This window comes from Glycine max, chromosome 3, assembly GCF_000004515.6.
Source record: "Glycine max cultivar Williams 82 chromosome 3, Glycine_max_v4.0, whole genome shotgun sequence".
Lineage (NCBI taxonomy): Eukaryota > Viridiplantae > Streptophyta > Magnoliopsida > Fabales > Fabaceae > Glycine > Glycine max.
The window spans coordinates 26,884,039-26,900,327 of NC_016090.4; the positions used below are offsets into that span (position 1 = coordinate 26,884,039).

At 34.3% G+C, this 16,289-nt stretch overlaps 1 protein-coding gene across 1 annotated transcript; it reads right to left on the bottom strand.

The window, feature by feature from the left end:
- Positions 1–2,125: 2,125 nt before the first annotated feature.
- On the bottom strand, positions 2,126–5,948 carry LOC100776143 (transcription factor bHLH62). Its single transcript, XM_006576574.4, has 8 exons — positions 4,530–5,948; positions 4,093–4,302; positions 3,930–3,995; positions 3,735–3,803; positions 3,547–3,618; positions 3,178–3,414; positions 2,662–2,764; positions 2,126–2,543 (listed from the first exon to the last, which is right to left on the bottom strand). The coding sequence occupies exons 1-8, from the start codon at positions 5,517–5,519 to the stop codon at positions 2,506–2,508; spliced, it is 1,785 nt and encodes a 594-aa protein (XP_006576637.1). The 5' UTR covers positions 5,520–5,948; the 3' UTR covers positions 2,126–2,505.
- Positions 5,949–16,289: the final 10,341 nt, after the last annotated feature.

Genomic DNA, 16,289 nt, shown 5'->3' on the forward strand with positions numbered 1-16,289 from the left:
GTTGAAGTTAGCACAAGAAACAAACTGACCAATTGCAACTTGAATTCTTGCTAGAAGGAAAAAAATAGCTGTAGCTTGGACCGTACATTAAGTAGACTTGTCCTTTATTGATAAATACACATGAAAAATATTTTTTAGAAAATAGAGTAATTTATAATGTATTGAGGACTACATAAACTAATCTAATATAGAAAAATTCAATTGAAAAAGGGATAAATTTAAAAATATTAAAATGAATTAAACTTTGCTACCTGCTAACAACTCCACTCTGGATGTTCCTAGTGAAGGTTATGTTTCGTTCATCAGTTACCACTACGATTGGCATAAATTTAAAATATAAGAACTCTAAAGAAGAATAAAACAGCATGGACAGACGAGGAAAATAATAAAATATCAAAAGAATCAATCCCCGGACACGTCGTAATATGATTGGGCATTTGTAGCTTTGGGAGACAACACTGCCAGACTAACATTTTCTATTTCCATTTCTTTATCTTCTTTAGCAATAACAAACTTTGTATTATACAATAAAATATCTTAATACATTACATTATGATGCACAACTGTTCCGTCCGCAACACTACATTCAAAGCATCTTTCTAATTATTAAATCACACTAATCTTCAGCCCAATAATAGACTCTTCAATAAAATAAAAAAAGTGGCTATGACTGCAACCTATAGATGTCTAGGTATATTGTTCATATAATAATTTATTGTAATAATTTAATTCTATTATTTATATATTGTTAATTACTTTGTATTTTTTTCATATTTTTTCTTTTTGTTTCTTTTTTATTATACACTTTTTCTATACTTTATATATAGATACAATTTCCTTAAACTCACAAAAGTTAGCCTGTTAATAAAAAATTGAAATAATTTAGATGAAGTTTTTTTCATTCGAAAGAATTAAACACGATATTAAAAAATTTACAACACACATCCTATTCAACTAATGGAGTTAAATCCACTAAATTTACATAAAATCTAATCTTGAAACATCATTATCATCATTATAAAAGCAGAATATATATATATATATATATATACATATATATATATATATATACATATATATATATATATATATATATATATAATTCTCTAAATCTTTTGCTAAACCCTAACTGGATTTTTCCTAACAGAAAGTGATTAGTCAAATATTTTAAGTGTATCTTTCCAAACCCGAACTCCACTAGAAACCCCTTTTCCTATTCACAAGTACATAGCAAAAGTTGGTGAGATTATAAAGCTCTATGATTCATTGGGCCTAGTCAGAATCTCACCACTGCCAACCTGGGATTCTTTTGATGCTCACATATATTAGTTAAAAATTTGTGTTTTCTTTAATAGGGGCGGTTCTAACTTCTTCTAACCTCTATCTACCCTCTGGGAAATTTCTATTGTGTATAGTAAAACTTATAAAAAAAAAATGTAAAAAACCGGCACAGAAGCTTCTGCTTTTGATGAATTAATTAAAAGAAATGAAAATATAAGCCCAAGAAATGCCAGAAGTTATGGTTGACCATGGCTCAAGTTAACCAAAAAGTGTCCTAATCATTTATAGTTAGACTTTTGAGACAAAAGGGAGACCCCATTAATACAGCTGGTTACAACACAACTGAAATCATATCCACCAGATTTTGTGATTTAGCAAGGTAAATTGACATGACCTTTAACGAGATTTTAGTGAAGACCCACGAAAATTCGTAGTGGGTTGATGTGATGTACCAATTATTAACGGGCATACGCTAACCAATGTTTTAGGATAAATAAATAAAAAATTATTAGAAAAAAATATTTTATCTAAAAAATATTTTATCTAAAATATATAAAATTTTTATTATAAAAAAATATTTTATTTAAAATATATAAAATTTGATAGTATAAAATATTTCACGCTATTATTGTTAATATGATTTTTTACATAATTATCATAAAAGTGAACATGATAATATGTGAGTGAACGTTATTATAAAATAGTTTTATTTAGTATATAGTCTTTTTTTTATAAACTATAGAATTTATTTAGCAATTATGTTAATGACAATCATTAATAAAATTTTATCCTTATAATAAAATAATAATATTAATAGGAAGCGAGTGAAGAGAGACATGAATGCTGGTAGAAAATCTTTGTTTAATTAGCCATATATCATACAGTTGGTGCCAGAATAATAATAAGAATTTGCACCAGAGAATACAGAATCGGTCCTAAGATTTTACAGTGAATAATTGTAAGGGGGAAAAAGAAAATTTGAAAAAGACATGCCCCATAAGATAAGAAACTGAAATCATAGAAAAGGGAGAAGGGAGGTAAAAAATTGAGAAAAGTAAAAGAAAAAAAAAAGGGTTCTCCTATTGAATATATCTAATGGTAATAATGGCTTAATAATAATATTTTATGGGGTTGTTGGAATTAAATATTCTGTTGTTGTATACAGTAGTCTTCCTAATCTTCTGGGCTTCAATTCAGGCGTAATGAAAGGTGAGTCCTTGTTGATCAGAGCTCTACTTTCATCTGTGGTACATTATTTGAACCTGCTCATACAAAAAATAAATAAATAATAAGAATAAGAATAATGTCAATTTTGTTGGGCCTAATGAAAATGATATTTCATTAACGTGTCAACAATGGGTGACTTTTCTACTTTATTACCGTTGAAACTCGAGGATTGTATTGGTGTTTTCCTGTTAGCAGCTTGGCCAAACCCCATCTGAACAATGGTGTGGAGATCATCCTCTAAGAATGCTAATGGAAACTGAAAAATCATTAGACACAAGTGTTAGGGGAAAAAAATTATAAAAAAAATAATTTCTATACTAGTAAAAAATATTGTATTGTGAACCAATCATAAATCAATTTTTAGGATAATCAGAAATCATACTTAGCATTAATTTTAAAATAATTATTATAAAAATTAACAAATTAAACATTCCTAATAATTTGTGATTTGCATATGCTATGTTTTTTTTTATCCAAGAGAATCCAAGAATGTATTTATAATAACCCACTTATTTTTTCTCAACCAACTGAATTAAATCACCTTAATATTTCTGCTTACACTATATCTTAAGAAATGTTCAAAAATAAAAAATAAAAATTCTAGTAATGTAATGGACTTTTTTTTCTTTCATTATTAATTTGTAGAGAAAAGTAGAAGATTATAATTACCTGAGAGCCACCTTCATTAAACACATCTAGCGGAGATAACTGCATGGCAAGATTTTGGCACAAAGAAGTATCTAATGGGTCCACTGAGCAGTGGGTCACCGTTCTGTTAGGTATGTTATTATGGAAAACTGGGTTGTTTTGCTGAGGCTGGTGCCCATAAAAGGCTTGTGCTGAGGAACCTAATGGGAATATTATTGCATTTGGGTGTGTTGCCAAAGAATTGTTTGATTGGAATACCTGAAATCATCAAAAGCCAATGAACCCCATTTCAGGAATCTTCTTAAAAAAAACTAAAAAGCAACAAATTTTTTGAGGAGAAAAAAAAAGGTAAACCATAATATAGTATTTGTCTAATGCAATAAAACTTACATCTTTTGTAACAAGACTCTCAATACTAAGATCCATCCTTGTGTTAACAGAAGCCAATTTCATAGACAGAAACTGCCATCAGGGAGATAAAAAAAAAAAAAAGCATAACTTAGTGAGCAAGAATACTAACACACACATGATGACAATCATTTTGAGAATTGAGATGCTTATTTGCTAAGGTTGGTTACCTCAACTTGACGTTGCAATGACTGAACATAATTTATAATTTCATCTAGCATAAGTGCTTTGCCAGTGACCTATAAAGAATAAATAAATAAACAATTCAATTCATACCAAAGTTAGTAAAAGTACTGAATTTCACATTTACCAGCATAACATAAGCCAATCAATCTTCTTTGGATTTTAACTTTATCTGCATATACCTTATTGCAACCTGGTACAAGATCTTGGAGCAGCTTCATCCTCTCACTGATTTTCTCCCTCCGTACCTATTTCAAGGTTAATAAAATGTCAACATGAAAGCTACACATAGTTTTTTTGGTGCAAAGTGTCATTAATAGGGAACCAAAAGCACTGAATTCTTACACGTTCTGCTAGACTATGGCTGTCAGTGGCTTGGCCTCTTCTTGCTCTCACGTGAATGTAATCTTTTGGTGGCTCAGGAGGTTTTGAGTTACTTTTGCTCTGTTTCTCTTCCTCTGCTTTGGACTCTTCCTCAACCTTCACTTGGCCATTTTCATTTCCCTCATTTGGCTTGCTGCGCTTTGAATTTGAATACTCACTGCCTTCAACACCCTGAATTGAAAAGAATACCTTTGAGATTTCAAAATTGCCTCGCAGAATCAAGGTTTTAGAAAACGGTCCTTGATTACATCCGCTGGAATTTCCCCCAATATCAAGAAATGGGACAAAACTATGACCATGACCACAATTTAAAACCATATGCAGAACCAAAAACCATCACAAAATGGAAGTTTGACTTTAAAAAAGTACTCTTATTATTTTTATTTTTTTTTGTTTACCTTGGTAGGATTAGTAGTGTTTGAAGTTTCTTTGGCTTTTCCTTTGGAAGAAGCTTTTCTTTTCCTGGAATTCATAATATCTTGGGAAGTTTTCACCCCAATTTCCCCATTTGGGGTTTGCTCAGAAATTGTAGATTCCTCTTGAGAATTGGCCCCTTCCATTTTCTCCTGCTCCTGATGAATTGCTGAATTCTTGTTCTCTTGGGCACCCATTTGAGATCCAAGTGTTTTGAGCAATGGACTGCTTGAGACTCTAGGTAACTTCCCACCATGTTCCATTGCTGGTGCAGATCTTTGAGCCAATTCAGCATTGTTCACCCTCAATTGGACACTCCTATCATTGAAACTCCTGCTGCCAAAGCAAGAAAACTTTGCAGCCCTCTCAGCAAAGCCAGGATCAGCTGAGAATTCAGCCACACTGGAATTCAAAACCGTTGTTGTTGACTTTCCCCCTCCCAAATTTGCCAACCTCAAATTCACCAAGCTGTTGACAATGTTCACCTTTGGAGGGGAGCTCAAAGGGGTGCTGTAGCATGAAGTGTTGGTGCTGTTATTGCCTTTAGTATTCATGTAAGAAGATGCCACAACCAAAGGGTGAGGAGAGTGTTGTGGGATCTCATCAGAGTTCCCAATAGCTCCCAATTTCCCCATCAATTCCCGGATGATGAAATTCTCATTGGACATGTTGTTGTTGGGGTTGGATGATGCTGCTGGTGATGAGACCATTGAACTCAGTGCTGAGGAATCAAAGTGGTGAAGGCCTTGATCTGTTGTTGTTGACTTGTCCCAATTGGAGTTGTAAAAGCAATCTTGTTGTGTTTGCTCAGAGGCACAATTCATAACTGTTGGTTGAATCCCCATGTTTGGTGGTGAGAGTGATTGCCAAGAGGGCACTGAAGAAGGATTGGATGGTGGTGAAGATTCTAAGTGAAGAGGGTGGTGGTGCTGTGTTTGTGACACCCCAGAATTCAGAAAGAACTGGTTTTCCATTTTTTGTTCAGATCAAGGGGTGGTGGTGGTGGCAGTGGTGGCAGTGATATGCACCGGAAACAAAATAACAGAAAGAACTGAAAAAAATTGGGAGTTTGTTAAGGTTTATTATGTATATGTCTCTGGAACCTGAAGCAAAATGATTGTGATTTTGGGAATTATATTAGGAAACAAGGGAGAGGAGTTAAAGGAGTAGTAGTAGCAATGTGACAAAGTGGGACAACAATTGGAGTGATTAATGAAGTGGGTTGATTGGGTTGGAGTTGAGGAGAGAGGGAGAGAGATAGTTGGGTGTGAAAAGGGAAGTAGTGAGTGTGTCTGGTAAATAAAAAAGCTGGGAAAGATTGAGAGAAGGGAAAGGGGGGAAGAGAATAGATGGGAATACAATGGGGTTAAATAGAACCTCAAAAAGAAGAGAAACACTGTTTTGACCTTTTGTTTTTTTAAGTTGTTGATGGCAGCGGTATTCTGATGTCAGATGCTATAGTAAAATAAACAAAAGTCAAAAACTCTTAACAGAAGACATGTATTTATTATTACTATCTTCTTTTCTAGTTACCAAAATTTTAAGATACAGGTATCTCATACCAAAGTAAAGAATAGAAGTTGCAGTTTATCTAATATGTATAAAAAGGTTAGTTTTTATAGATTGTTACGTTTTTTATATTATCAATAGCTTAAAATTATTCTCAATATGAATTTTGATAAAATTATTACAAAAGTAAACATATTTTTTTATTTGTAAAAATTAAATACGATATCAAGAATTAATAACATTAATAACAATTCACACACTTTAACTCAAATAACCTAGTTAAACACCCTTGACTATAATATGATCATATCAATTTATAATTAGATAGTAATAAGAAAAATATTTATACTCAAATTAAAGTATGCAAAAGAATTTATAATATTAAAAGGAATAAATAGTCTATATATTGATAGTGTAACTTTTTTACAATATTATTTATTCATAAAATATAATAATGTATAAAAAGTTTGTTGACTCCTATTTTAATTTAGTATATCAATTATGATTTTTATGAGTAGATAGTTTGAAATTTTTATACTAATAATGTGTAAAAATTAAACTTTATTAACCAATATTATTAGTAAAGTCATAACGACTTAATTTTTTATGGAGATTAATCACTGTTTTTTAATGTGAATAATTTATTCTAATATCATGGATAGAAAAAATAAACTTTATTAAAAATATAAAAACATTTAATCAAATACTTGCATCGTATTTTTACATAAAAAATATTTGTATGTTATTATCATTAAATTTCCAAATCAGAAATGTTATATAGATATTTTTCTAACATTAAACAGACTCAATTAAAAGAAATTACAGAATTTAAATATTTAGATATATCATGCCATTATATTATTAAAAAGTTGAGAAATAAGGATATAAAGTTGATATAAAATATTTCCTTTTTATATATGTAAGTGGGGTAGAGAGGAGGAGTGAGTAATTAATAATTACTGCCTCTGTCAAAAAAAAAAAATAATTACTACCAATTTACTAGTAATTATAGTTTGTTTGTTACTTTGTCTCTCTGAATTTGTGAATGGTATCCCTCCCCACAAAAGACGGAGCAGGGTCTTCGCTGCCCGGCATTGGACGTCAGAACACCAAAATGTGTCCTTTCCTTTTCTTCAGACTCTACACTTTTCGAGCAATCTAATGGAAGCCAGGAAGGATCAACAGCTCAACTAAACTTATTCTAATTTTTATCCTTTTTTATTTTTCTTTTCTTTTAAATGCTGTTTAGTTTTTTAAATTTGATTGTATGTGTTTGTGTTTGCCTGTTTGGAAATAGTATATCCTTAGTATTATTGTGGATTTTTTTTCTCTTCATAAATATTAAATATGTTTTATTTATCATAAATTTTTCCTTGTCTAAATTTGACGGTGCATGTAATGTTATTTACTTCCGATCAAATATTACTCTAAAGAATTTGAAAAGTTAGATTGAGAAAAGTAAATTGTAAAAGAAACCACCAATTTATTGTAAGCGTCAATTTTTCTTATAGGACTAATTATTAATTTGACCAAGTGATGGATTCAAAACATTTTAGTTGTGGGAACAAAGTTCATATATAAATTAGTTGGATAAAATTTATATTATAATTTTTTTAACTAAATTATAGTTGTAATTTATAACTACATAAATGGACATGAAAAATAGAATTTTGGTCAACTAGAAAAGATGGGGCGATTCACGATCGTTTTGGATTAAGTAATTCTATTTTTGGTATTATCTACTTTGGCATTGGTTTTAAACTCATTGTTTTATCCTTAAAAAGTGTCTTAATGGTTTAAGAGAGGAAGTGTTTATAAATTATCCTTAGTCTTATTCTTAAGTCATGTGAGATTATTTTGGAGTATTAAAATGATCTCCTTTAGAAATGGAAGGATAGTAATTTCTTTGATCGCTAAAGGATGACCAAAGATAAAGTTTCACAAAGCATGCATAAGTTGTATACTCTCTTTGAATATGGAAGGATATTTATCGCTTCAATTCTCAAAGAGTGATTTTCAACCTCTTTTAAGACTGTGTAACAACTCAACTTCATTAAATATCTATCAAACTAAGGATTATACTTCATTTAATTCAAAACTCTCTAATTATTTTATTTAATTGAATACTAGTGAATTTTTCACAATTCCAAATCTAATAGATAATATTTAAAACATAAGATAAAAACCACTTTATATATAAAGTTTAACTAAGTAAAACCTAGTGTCACTTTGACACTAAGTAAAACATATTGGATCTGGATGATCCAATATTGTTAGGGAGATTTGAGAGGAGTAGTAAACACAGAGAGATTTATGCCAATGAGCCATGAGCGACTACATAAGGAAACTTGATGTCACACTTTAACTCAACTCGTCTGAGCCAGTCACCAAGTCAAACCATCAGCTCTAATACCAGTTGTTAGGGAGATTCGAGGAGTAAACACCGGGGAGATTTATGCCAATGAGCCATGAGCAACCACATAAGGAAACTTGACACCACACTTTAACCCAAAACCTTAAGGCTCAAGTTTATGGATCTTCTCCTCACTTATATGGTGTTCAAGTTTTTCACTTCTACCCGATGTGGGACTTCACCTCACACTTGTACTCCAACACAATATGACATATGGACAATCCTAAATACCCATGATTTTGATGATAACAAAGATATAAATTGTTGATGGACTAATGATTTACCTTAAGTGAAACATGACATTTGATATAAACTCAATTGGTAATATGTTTCTATCCTTATGCTCTTACAAGTTATCGTTCAATGGTAGTGTCGCAACCTACCCTTCAGTGGGAGGACGAGACGAGACTCAAAGGGTGAGTTTTCCAAGAAAGGAGAACACGCAAGAGTCGCCACCAACGTTTATTCGAGGAAAATGTTAGAAAAACCAAAAAGGGGTCTGCGAATTTTAAGAAAAAGGGTTCAGAGTTGTTTTCGTGTAGGGAAGGTATTAGCACCCCACTCGTCTATCACAAGAGACAACAACCTTTAATCGATCGTGCAAAATCATGACTTCAATGTTTATTTATTTTCCCTTTTATGTTTTTTTTTTTTTACTTTTTGGGGTCGACAAGAGTGTTGTTCTTGCTACTACGTATCCTCAAGTGCGATGAGGAAATTAGACCTACGTAGTTCTTTGTAAGTAAGAAAGTTGGGCGTCAAGTTGCTTTTAAACTTTTGAAAGGTTCATTTTAACTAACAAAAATAAAAGAGACCATCAAGGTGTTGGACCTTGAATGGATTCAAGCAACTTTTGAGGATAAAAACTTGGTTACATGTTGATTTTAACTTTGGTTCCACTTATTTACTTTCAATCTCATTAAAAGACGACTTGTGAGGTAAATGATCAATTGAAATTTCATTTTACAAGGATAAAATGAGATTACAACAGATATGATTAGTGGAAATTCGCTTTACATGAAGAAATGAGATGAAAGATATGTGAAGCAAACAAGGAGGACCCCTAAGGGTGCATATAGTGAATTCAAAACCTTAAAATAAATACTAACCAGTTGATGAACGAAGAACAATGTAGAAATCGATCATGGTTGTGATTCGAAAGCGTCTTGGCCTCATTTTTTCTTCTTCTCCTTAACTTCACTAAATCCTTTCAATATATAAAGGTCGGACCCCTTCCTTTAGTCCCCTCACACCTATTTATAGGAAATGAAGGGACTTGGTTGATCTACAGCTCGCCTAGGCGAGTTGTTGCTTCAACCTGAAGTAACCTTGTTCGCCCAGGCGAGCTGATTACTTCACCCCTAAGTCTTTTGGGGGCCCAGGCAAGCCAGAGGCTAGCCTGGATGAGCTAGGGATCAGAAAAAGCTCCCAAATGACCCTTTTGCCCTCTTTTTTTTTGGGTATTTTCCATTTTTTTTCCTGAAATGTCGAAAAAAATTTCAGATTGCACGTCAACTAGTGTCAAGTGGCTCAATTCGGCTAGCAAGAATCAAAATGTTAGAAAATGATAGTACCCAAACGAAATTAGGGTCTGACAGGTAGCTTGAACTTGATTTTATTAACTATCTTATTTAGCGTTTAATGTGTTGTTATAAAACAAGTGTCCAATGATGTTGTGAAAATCAATACCAATGTATTGTGTGTTCTTATGAGTTCAAAAGAACATAACTAACTTATAAAAATGATTTATATTCAGTTAGTTAACATTCATATAATTGTCATGCACATGAAAGCATCTTGAGGTTGATTCACTCACTAAAACATTCTATTGTTTGAATTTTCCCTCTAGATGTATGTTGTAAAATTCCTCTAACATTTGGATTTCAAGTGTACAAAGTCATAGATAAAATGGAAGGATATCACAACAACAAAATCATTCATAGTGGAGCAACGAGCCACAAAGGCAGTGTACTATTATCTATTGTTTCTCCTCAACAAGTTGCCACGTAGAAAAAAAAGATAAGTTATTGATAAAGAAATTATTTGGGGAAGGCTTAGATACCACAACAAATACTTTTCTAAAGCCTATAAACGGTGTTTGAAGGATCAGCACAAAACACAAGACATTAATCAAAATTCACAAGTGTCAAGTGAGATTTTATCAAAAGTATTGGACGCTAAAAAATTAGAACCTAGAAAGTTTATCCTTTGCTTAGCAAAGTTATCTCTTGGTATTTGCGCCTAAGTGTATATCCAATCTTTGAGATATTTGAATATTGTAATCATTCAAATTCTTGTTTGGAAAGCCCAGAGAGACTTAGTGAACAAAGAATATTTGGATGTTCTTAATCTCAGGGGGAGATTAAGGGTAAGCCAGACAAGGCATATAAAATACTTGTTGTAGCTAAGAGTGGTAGAGTAAAAATTCATTTGTAATCAATTGTGATTAGTGAAACCCTTTATAGGTTGTGAAGGATAACTAGACATAGCTCAAGTAGAGGGAACTAATATAAAATTGTGATTTTACTCTATCTTTTGTCATAAGTTTTGTATTTTTAGTTGCTTTTGTCATATCCTTGGGCACACATGTTTTTGTGAAAATTGTCTTTATGAAAATCTATTGTTAACATTTGGAAGCTCATGTTAAGAGCATTTTATATATGTGATAAACTTGTTTTGTGAAACTCTATCTTTCAAAAAAGCTTTAAGTTTTATCTAACACATTATTCAACCCTCCTTTCTAGTGTGATATTTGTTATTTTAGTTCTTTCCATGAAGTCTCCAAGAGAAGGATCCACCTAAAAACAATTTGTTCCCTCGAACATACACTTCTTTCATACCCTAATTTCGTCCGGGGATGATCATTTGCAAACATTTGGATTCTTGCCAGCCGAATTGAGTTGCTTAACACAAATTGTCGTGCATTCCATAAGGTTTTTTGACATTTTGGAAGGAAATGTGCAAAATACTCAAAATGGGGGTAAAATGGTCACTTTTGGGGCATTTTTCAACCCCTGGGCCCACTAGAAAGCTTAAGAGTGAAGAAACCATCTCACCTGGGCGAGCTGAGCTCGCCTGGGCAAGCAAGGAAACTTCAAGAGGAAGCAAATAGCTCGCCTGGGTGAGCTGAGCTTGCCTTGGCAAGCTGTTATGCAACCTCCACCCTTCTTTTGCTATAAATAAGCATGAGGGGGCTGAATGATAAGGGCCCCTTGAGTTCCCGAGTTCTTGAGGTCCATAGGTCCAAAAAGAAGAAAAAAGAAGAGAAAACAAGGCCGAAACACTTCCAAATCACATCTGTGATCGTTTCCTACTCGTTCATCGTTCGTTCTTCATTAGTTCTCCGTTCGTTTTTCATTCGTTCTTCATTCTTCATCGGGTTAGTGCTTATTTTAAGGATTTGAATTTGATTTATGGACCCTTAGGGGTCCCCTTTATTGTTTTGTACATCTTCATCTCCTTCTTTGATAATCGGTAATCACTTTTCTTTTGTAAAGTAAGTTTTAAACTTATTATTAACGTTGTAAGTTATCTTTAAAAAAAGGATTGAAGATTAATAAGCAAAAACCAAATAAAATCAACTCATAAACTTCTTCATTTCATAAAAAAGATATCACTTGAGATTGTTTTAAGGTCCAACGCCTTAAACGATTCTCTCCCCTTTTCAAAAATTGAAAGATCGTTTCAAGGTCAAATGCCTTAAATGACTTTTGTCCATAATTTAAATCAATCTTTCAAAAAAGATAAAAATGATTTAACCAACAAACATTCAGACTTAAAGAATTACGTAGATCTGAATTTCTCATCGCACCCGAGGATACGTAAGAGTGAGGGAAACACCCTTGTCGACTCCAAAAAAAGTAAAAAAATAGAAAAAGGAAAAATAAATAATATTGAAGTCATGATTTGCACAATCGATTAGAGGTTTTCATCCCTTGTTATGGGCGCATGGGGTGATAATACCTTCCCCATGCGTAAATGACTCATAAACCATCATTTTCAAATTATGCAGACCCTCGACCTTTTCCATTTTTGGTTTTTCTGATGTTTTCCTCGAATAAACGTTGGTGGCGACTCCATGCGTTTTCCTTCGATGGAAGACGCGCCATTGGCCCGTCGAGAGGCCTTTTCACACTGCCGCTAAAGGGTAGGTTGCGACAGATGGCGACTCTATTGGGGACCGTTAGAGAGTTAGGCCATTCAGTCAGTATGCAATGTTTTTATTGACTTCTTCTTCTTTTATGTTCCCTTTTATCTTTTGTTGTACATATTTGTATATAACCTTTGCTATTTTATTATGTTTGGTGTGTGTTTGGCTATCGATTACATTAATAGTTAGAAATATTTTTCTATGCACACATGGCACCTACACCTTGCACACACATTGAGATATTAGGTCCTATGCCCAGGTCTATGTAAGCCATAAGGAGTGGAGGTCGATCTGTGGTCATGCTGGGTCTCTGACTCCCTTAATAACAATGAAGTCTCATCTAGATTTTTCCTCTTTTGGTGATACATTGTCGCTGATAGTCCCTTTCGCTACAATGTATTACCTAAGAGAATGATATCTCTAGAAGCTAGTAAAGTTACATAAAACCACCCTTTGGAATTGTCACTAGAAGGGGACTTTTGGATCTTTTCCATTAGGTTCCTAAATTAGGGGCACAAAGTAAACTCACTTTGGCATATTTCTTGATTGTGTCATGCATCTCTTCATGGCATCGTAATAGGCGTATCATTCGTGTATCATATTCACGCATTGCATTTGCATAGATCACTGCATTATCATACGCCTTCATTTAGCATGCTTTTGTTTTTCCAACTGCATATATTCTACTTCCATCGTTCGCATGTCATGTTTACTCATGCATGATCCTTGCATTTTGCTTTGCAAAAATAAAACAAAAAAACAAAAACAAAAAAGAGAACAAAAAGAAAGTCCCAATGAAGCATGAAAGTTCACACCACATTTTTAGTTACATGTGTTGGGTACCATGATGATAGCTATAAGCCTACCATGTTAGGATTATACACTCATTTCTCTAAAAAAATGATTGAAGAATGGTGCCTAATGCTTGGTTAACTAGGAAATGATGGTTCTTAGGGCATCTCGTGTCAATCTCATGATTGCATTTGCCATGCATAGCATATGCATGCCTGAGTCATTCATCTCTATAAGATGTTGTCGAAGTATTAGCAATCCAAATTGCTATTTCTTGGATTATGGGGTTGAACCAAGCACATGTTTTAAGAAAAGGTTCATCAAGTCAAGGTCAAGTATAGAAGTAACCAGCTTGCAAAAATTGGGGCAGAAGGTGAATCGAGTTACATTGCTTCTTTGTTTACTGCCAACACATGATTCACAAAATTAAGGATTGTTGATGTCCATTTTACTTCCAAATTCATTTTGACTCTAACAAGATGTAATAAACAATGTCGTCTGAATTGATTTGACCTTGTGTCCTACTAAATATCCTATGTAAAATTTGCAATACTTCAACAATGCATCATTCACATACATCATGCTTTCATTGGTTGCATTGCTCATTACATTCTTTCCTTGAAATCATCCAAACTGTAATCATTGTTATCAAAAGGAAAGAACACACTTTATGGTGCCCTTACTAAATGCGTGCTAGAGCTAGAATAATGAGTGAAGTAGAGGAGGTGCAAGAACGTATGAAGGCCGACATAGAGGCTATAAAAGAGAAAATGACCACAATGATGGAGGTCATGATGAGCATGAAGAAGATAATGGAGGTTAATATGGCTGCAATAGCCGCTACCAGTGCCATTGCTGAGGTGGACCCGACTCCCCCATCTGGCCTCAACCAAATGAATCATCCAACCTTGGATATGGTAGGTCAGGGAGGCAAAGAGTTGGGAAGTACAAACAACCCCCATTTTGTACGAATTCGGAACAAGCATGCCTTCCCGCCATATGGCTTGCCTCCCAACTATGCACCACCCAATGTGACACACATACACATTGGGAGCCAACAAACCCAATCTGATCATGCACATGTCTCTCAACCCATGGAGGAGACACATGAAGCACCCCGAGACCATAATCAAGCCGACTTCGAGCCTCGCCTCGGATACGCCACTAAGGGGCAACCAGTTAGTGGTGTACCCTTGCCAAACACTTTGGAAGGCCATCTGTGGCGTCCCTAAATAATGACTGGTTTAATAGTAATAAATTAAATAGCAGAAACTATGGGAATTTTTTTTTTCTTTTTCTCTCTCTTTTTTTCGCACTGTTATTCATTTCACGGTAATTAAATTCAGAAGGAAAATTATCACTATAGAGTCCTGAATGGCCAGTTCACAACTCTATTCAGATTCATTTCTTTCTGATCACTCATAACCTCTAAACTATTTTGCTCTTTCAAAAAATATATCAGCCATCATTTTAGGTCGTCACGTGAAAAATAATAAGATGCGGTCGGTAAACTCTTTTCAAATAAAGTTTGTTAACATTTCCTTTTCAAATAACAAGATTAAACATAATCATATTTATAATCTAAAACTGTCCAAAATATGGGAGTTTGCAAAATAACATAGTGACTTCCAGAGCAAAGGTAACAACTGTGGTGGCTTCAGCCACAATATATACAACCATCAAAATTTCTATACAATAGGTCTACCCACCCAAAAATCAAAAGAGTAAACCTAACAATCGGAACTAGATACACCCACCCACAAAAAGTATGTACGCCTAGTCTAAGGAGCCGTTTGCTATGATGAAGAGTCATCACTATTCGTTGTCCCTCCAAGGCCGCTCTCCTCTGTAGAGTCTGCCTCAGATGCTGACATAACATCCTCTGGAGAATCAACATCAGGGAGTGGGTTCTCATCATCCTCTGGGAAGTCAAGAGCATCCACAGCAGGTTCAGGAGGTAACTCTAGCAGTTTATCAGCAATCAAACACTTACCCTGTATCAAATTGTCAGAGGCAGCAACTTCTGATCCACTCATAGCAAATACTCAGGAGGGTACCTTTGGTCTTCCACCACTAGTGTTGTTGTTGTTGCTAACATTACCGCTCCTCATGGGATTAGTAGATCCACGATTGACTGTGTTAGAATTGGCAGTTACCGTCGGTCTCCCAGTCATTCTACACTCCCGAGCATAATGGCCTACCTTGCCACAAATATAGCAACGATTTTCCTGTGTCTGCTGGAGTTGTGGGCAATTTCTCCTAAGATGCGGTCCTCCGCACTGAAAGCATTGTACCCCAGTCCCCCTTGACAGGCTCATGTTGGACGTAGCCATAGGTTGTTTCCCCTTGTTGCTAGAATATGGCTTCATCCTCTTATTACTGTTTCCTCTAAAAGGGTGGTTCCTTTGTGGTCCTCCAAAGCCTCTAGCTTGCCTCTGTTTCATCTTGTCCTCAAATATTCTGCACTTTATCACCAGTTGATTGAAATCTGTGATCTGCATGTAGCTAACCGCCTGTTGAATCTACAGTCGAAGCCCATTCTCAAACTGAGCACATAAGTCTTCTTCGTTCCGAGCATCTTGGTATTGAGGCCAATACTATAGAAGTTCATTAAATTTGGTCGTGTATTCTCCAACGGACATATTTTCCTGCTTCAAATCCATAAATTCCCTCGCCTTTCGCTTCCTGAGATCTCACGGAAAATAGTTGTCTAAGAATTTTCCCTTGAATGCATTCCAAGGAATCACGCCTCCAGGTGCTGCTAATGTAGGTTTCACGAACTTCCACCAGTTCTTAGCTTCTCCTTAGAGCAAAAACGTCGCATAAGGGACCTTATGCTCCTCGAGGCAACCCATCGCCTCGAAAATCTTCTCAATCTCA

Bases quoted from the DNA above. Each gene is read 5' to 3' on its own strand.
- LOC100776143 (XM_006576574.4), bottom strand. From the start codon at position 5,519: ATGGAAAACCAGTTCTTTCTGAATTCTGGGGTGTCACAAACACAGCAC. The intron at 3,996-4,092 runs GTAAGAATTCAG...ACCTTGAAATAG, and splicing joins GCCATAGTCTAGCAGAACGT to GTACGGAGGGAGAAAATCAG. The intron at 3,619-3,734 runs GTAACCAACCTT...CCCTGATGGCAG, and splicing joins CATTGCAACGTCAAGTTGAG to TTTCTGTCTATGAAATTGGC.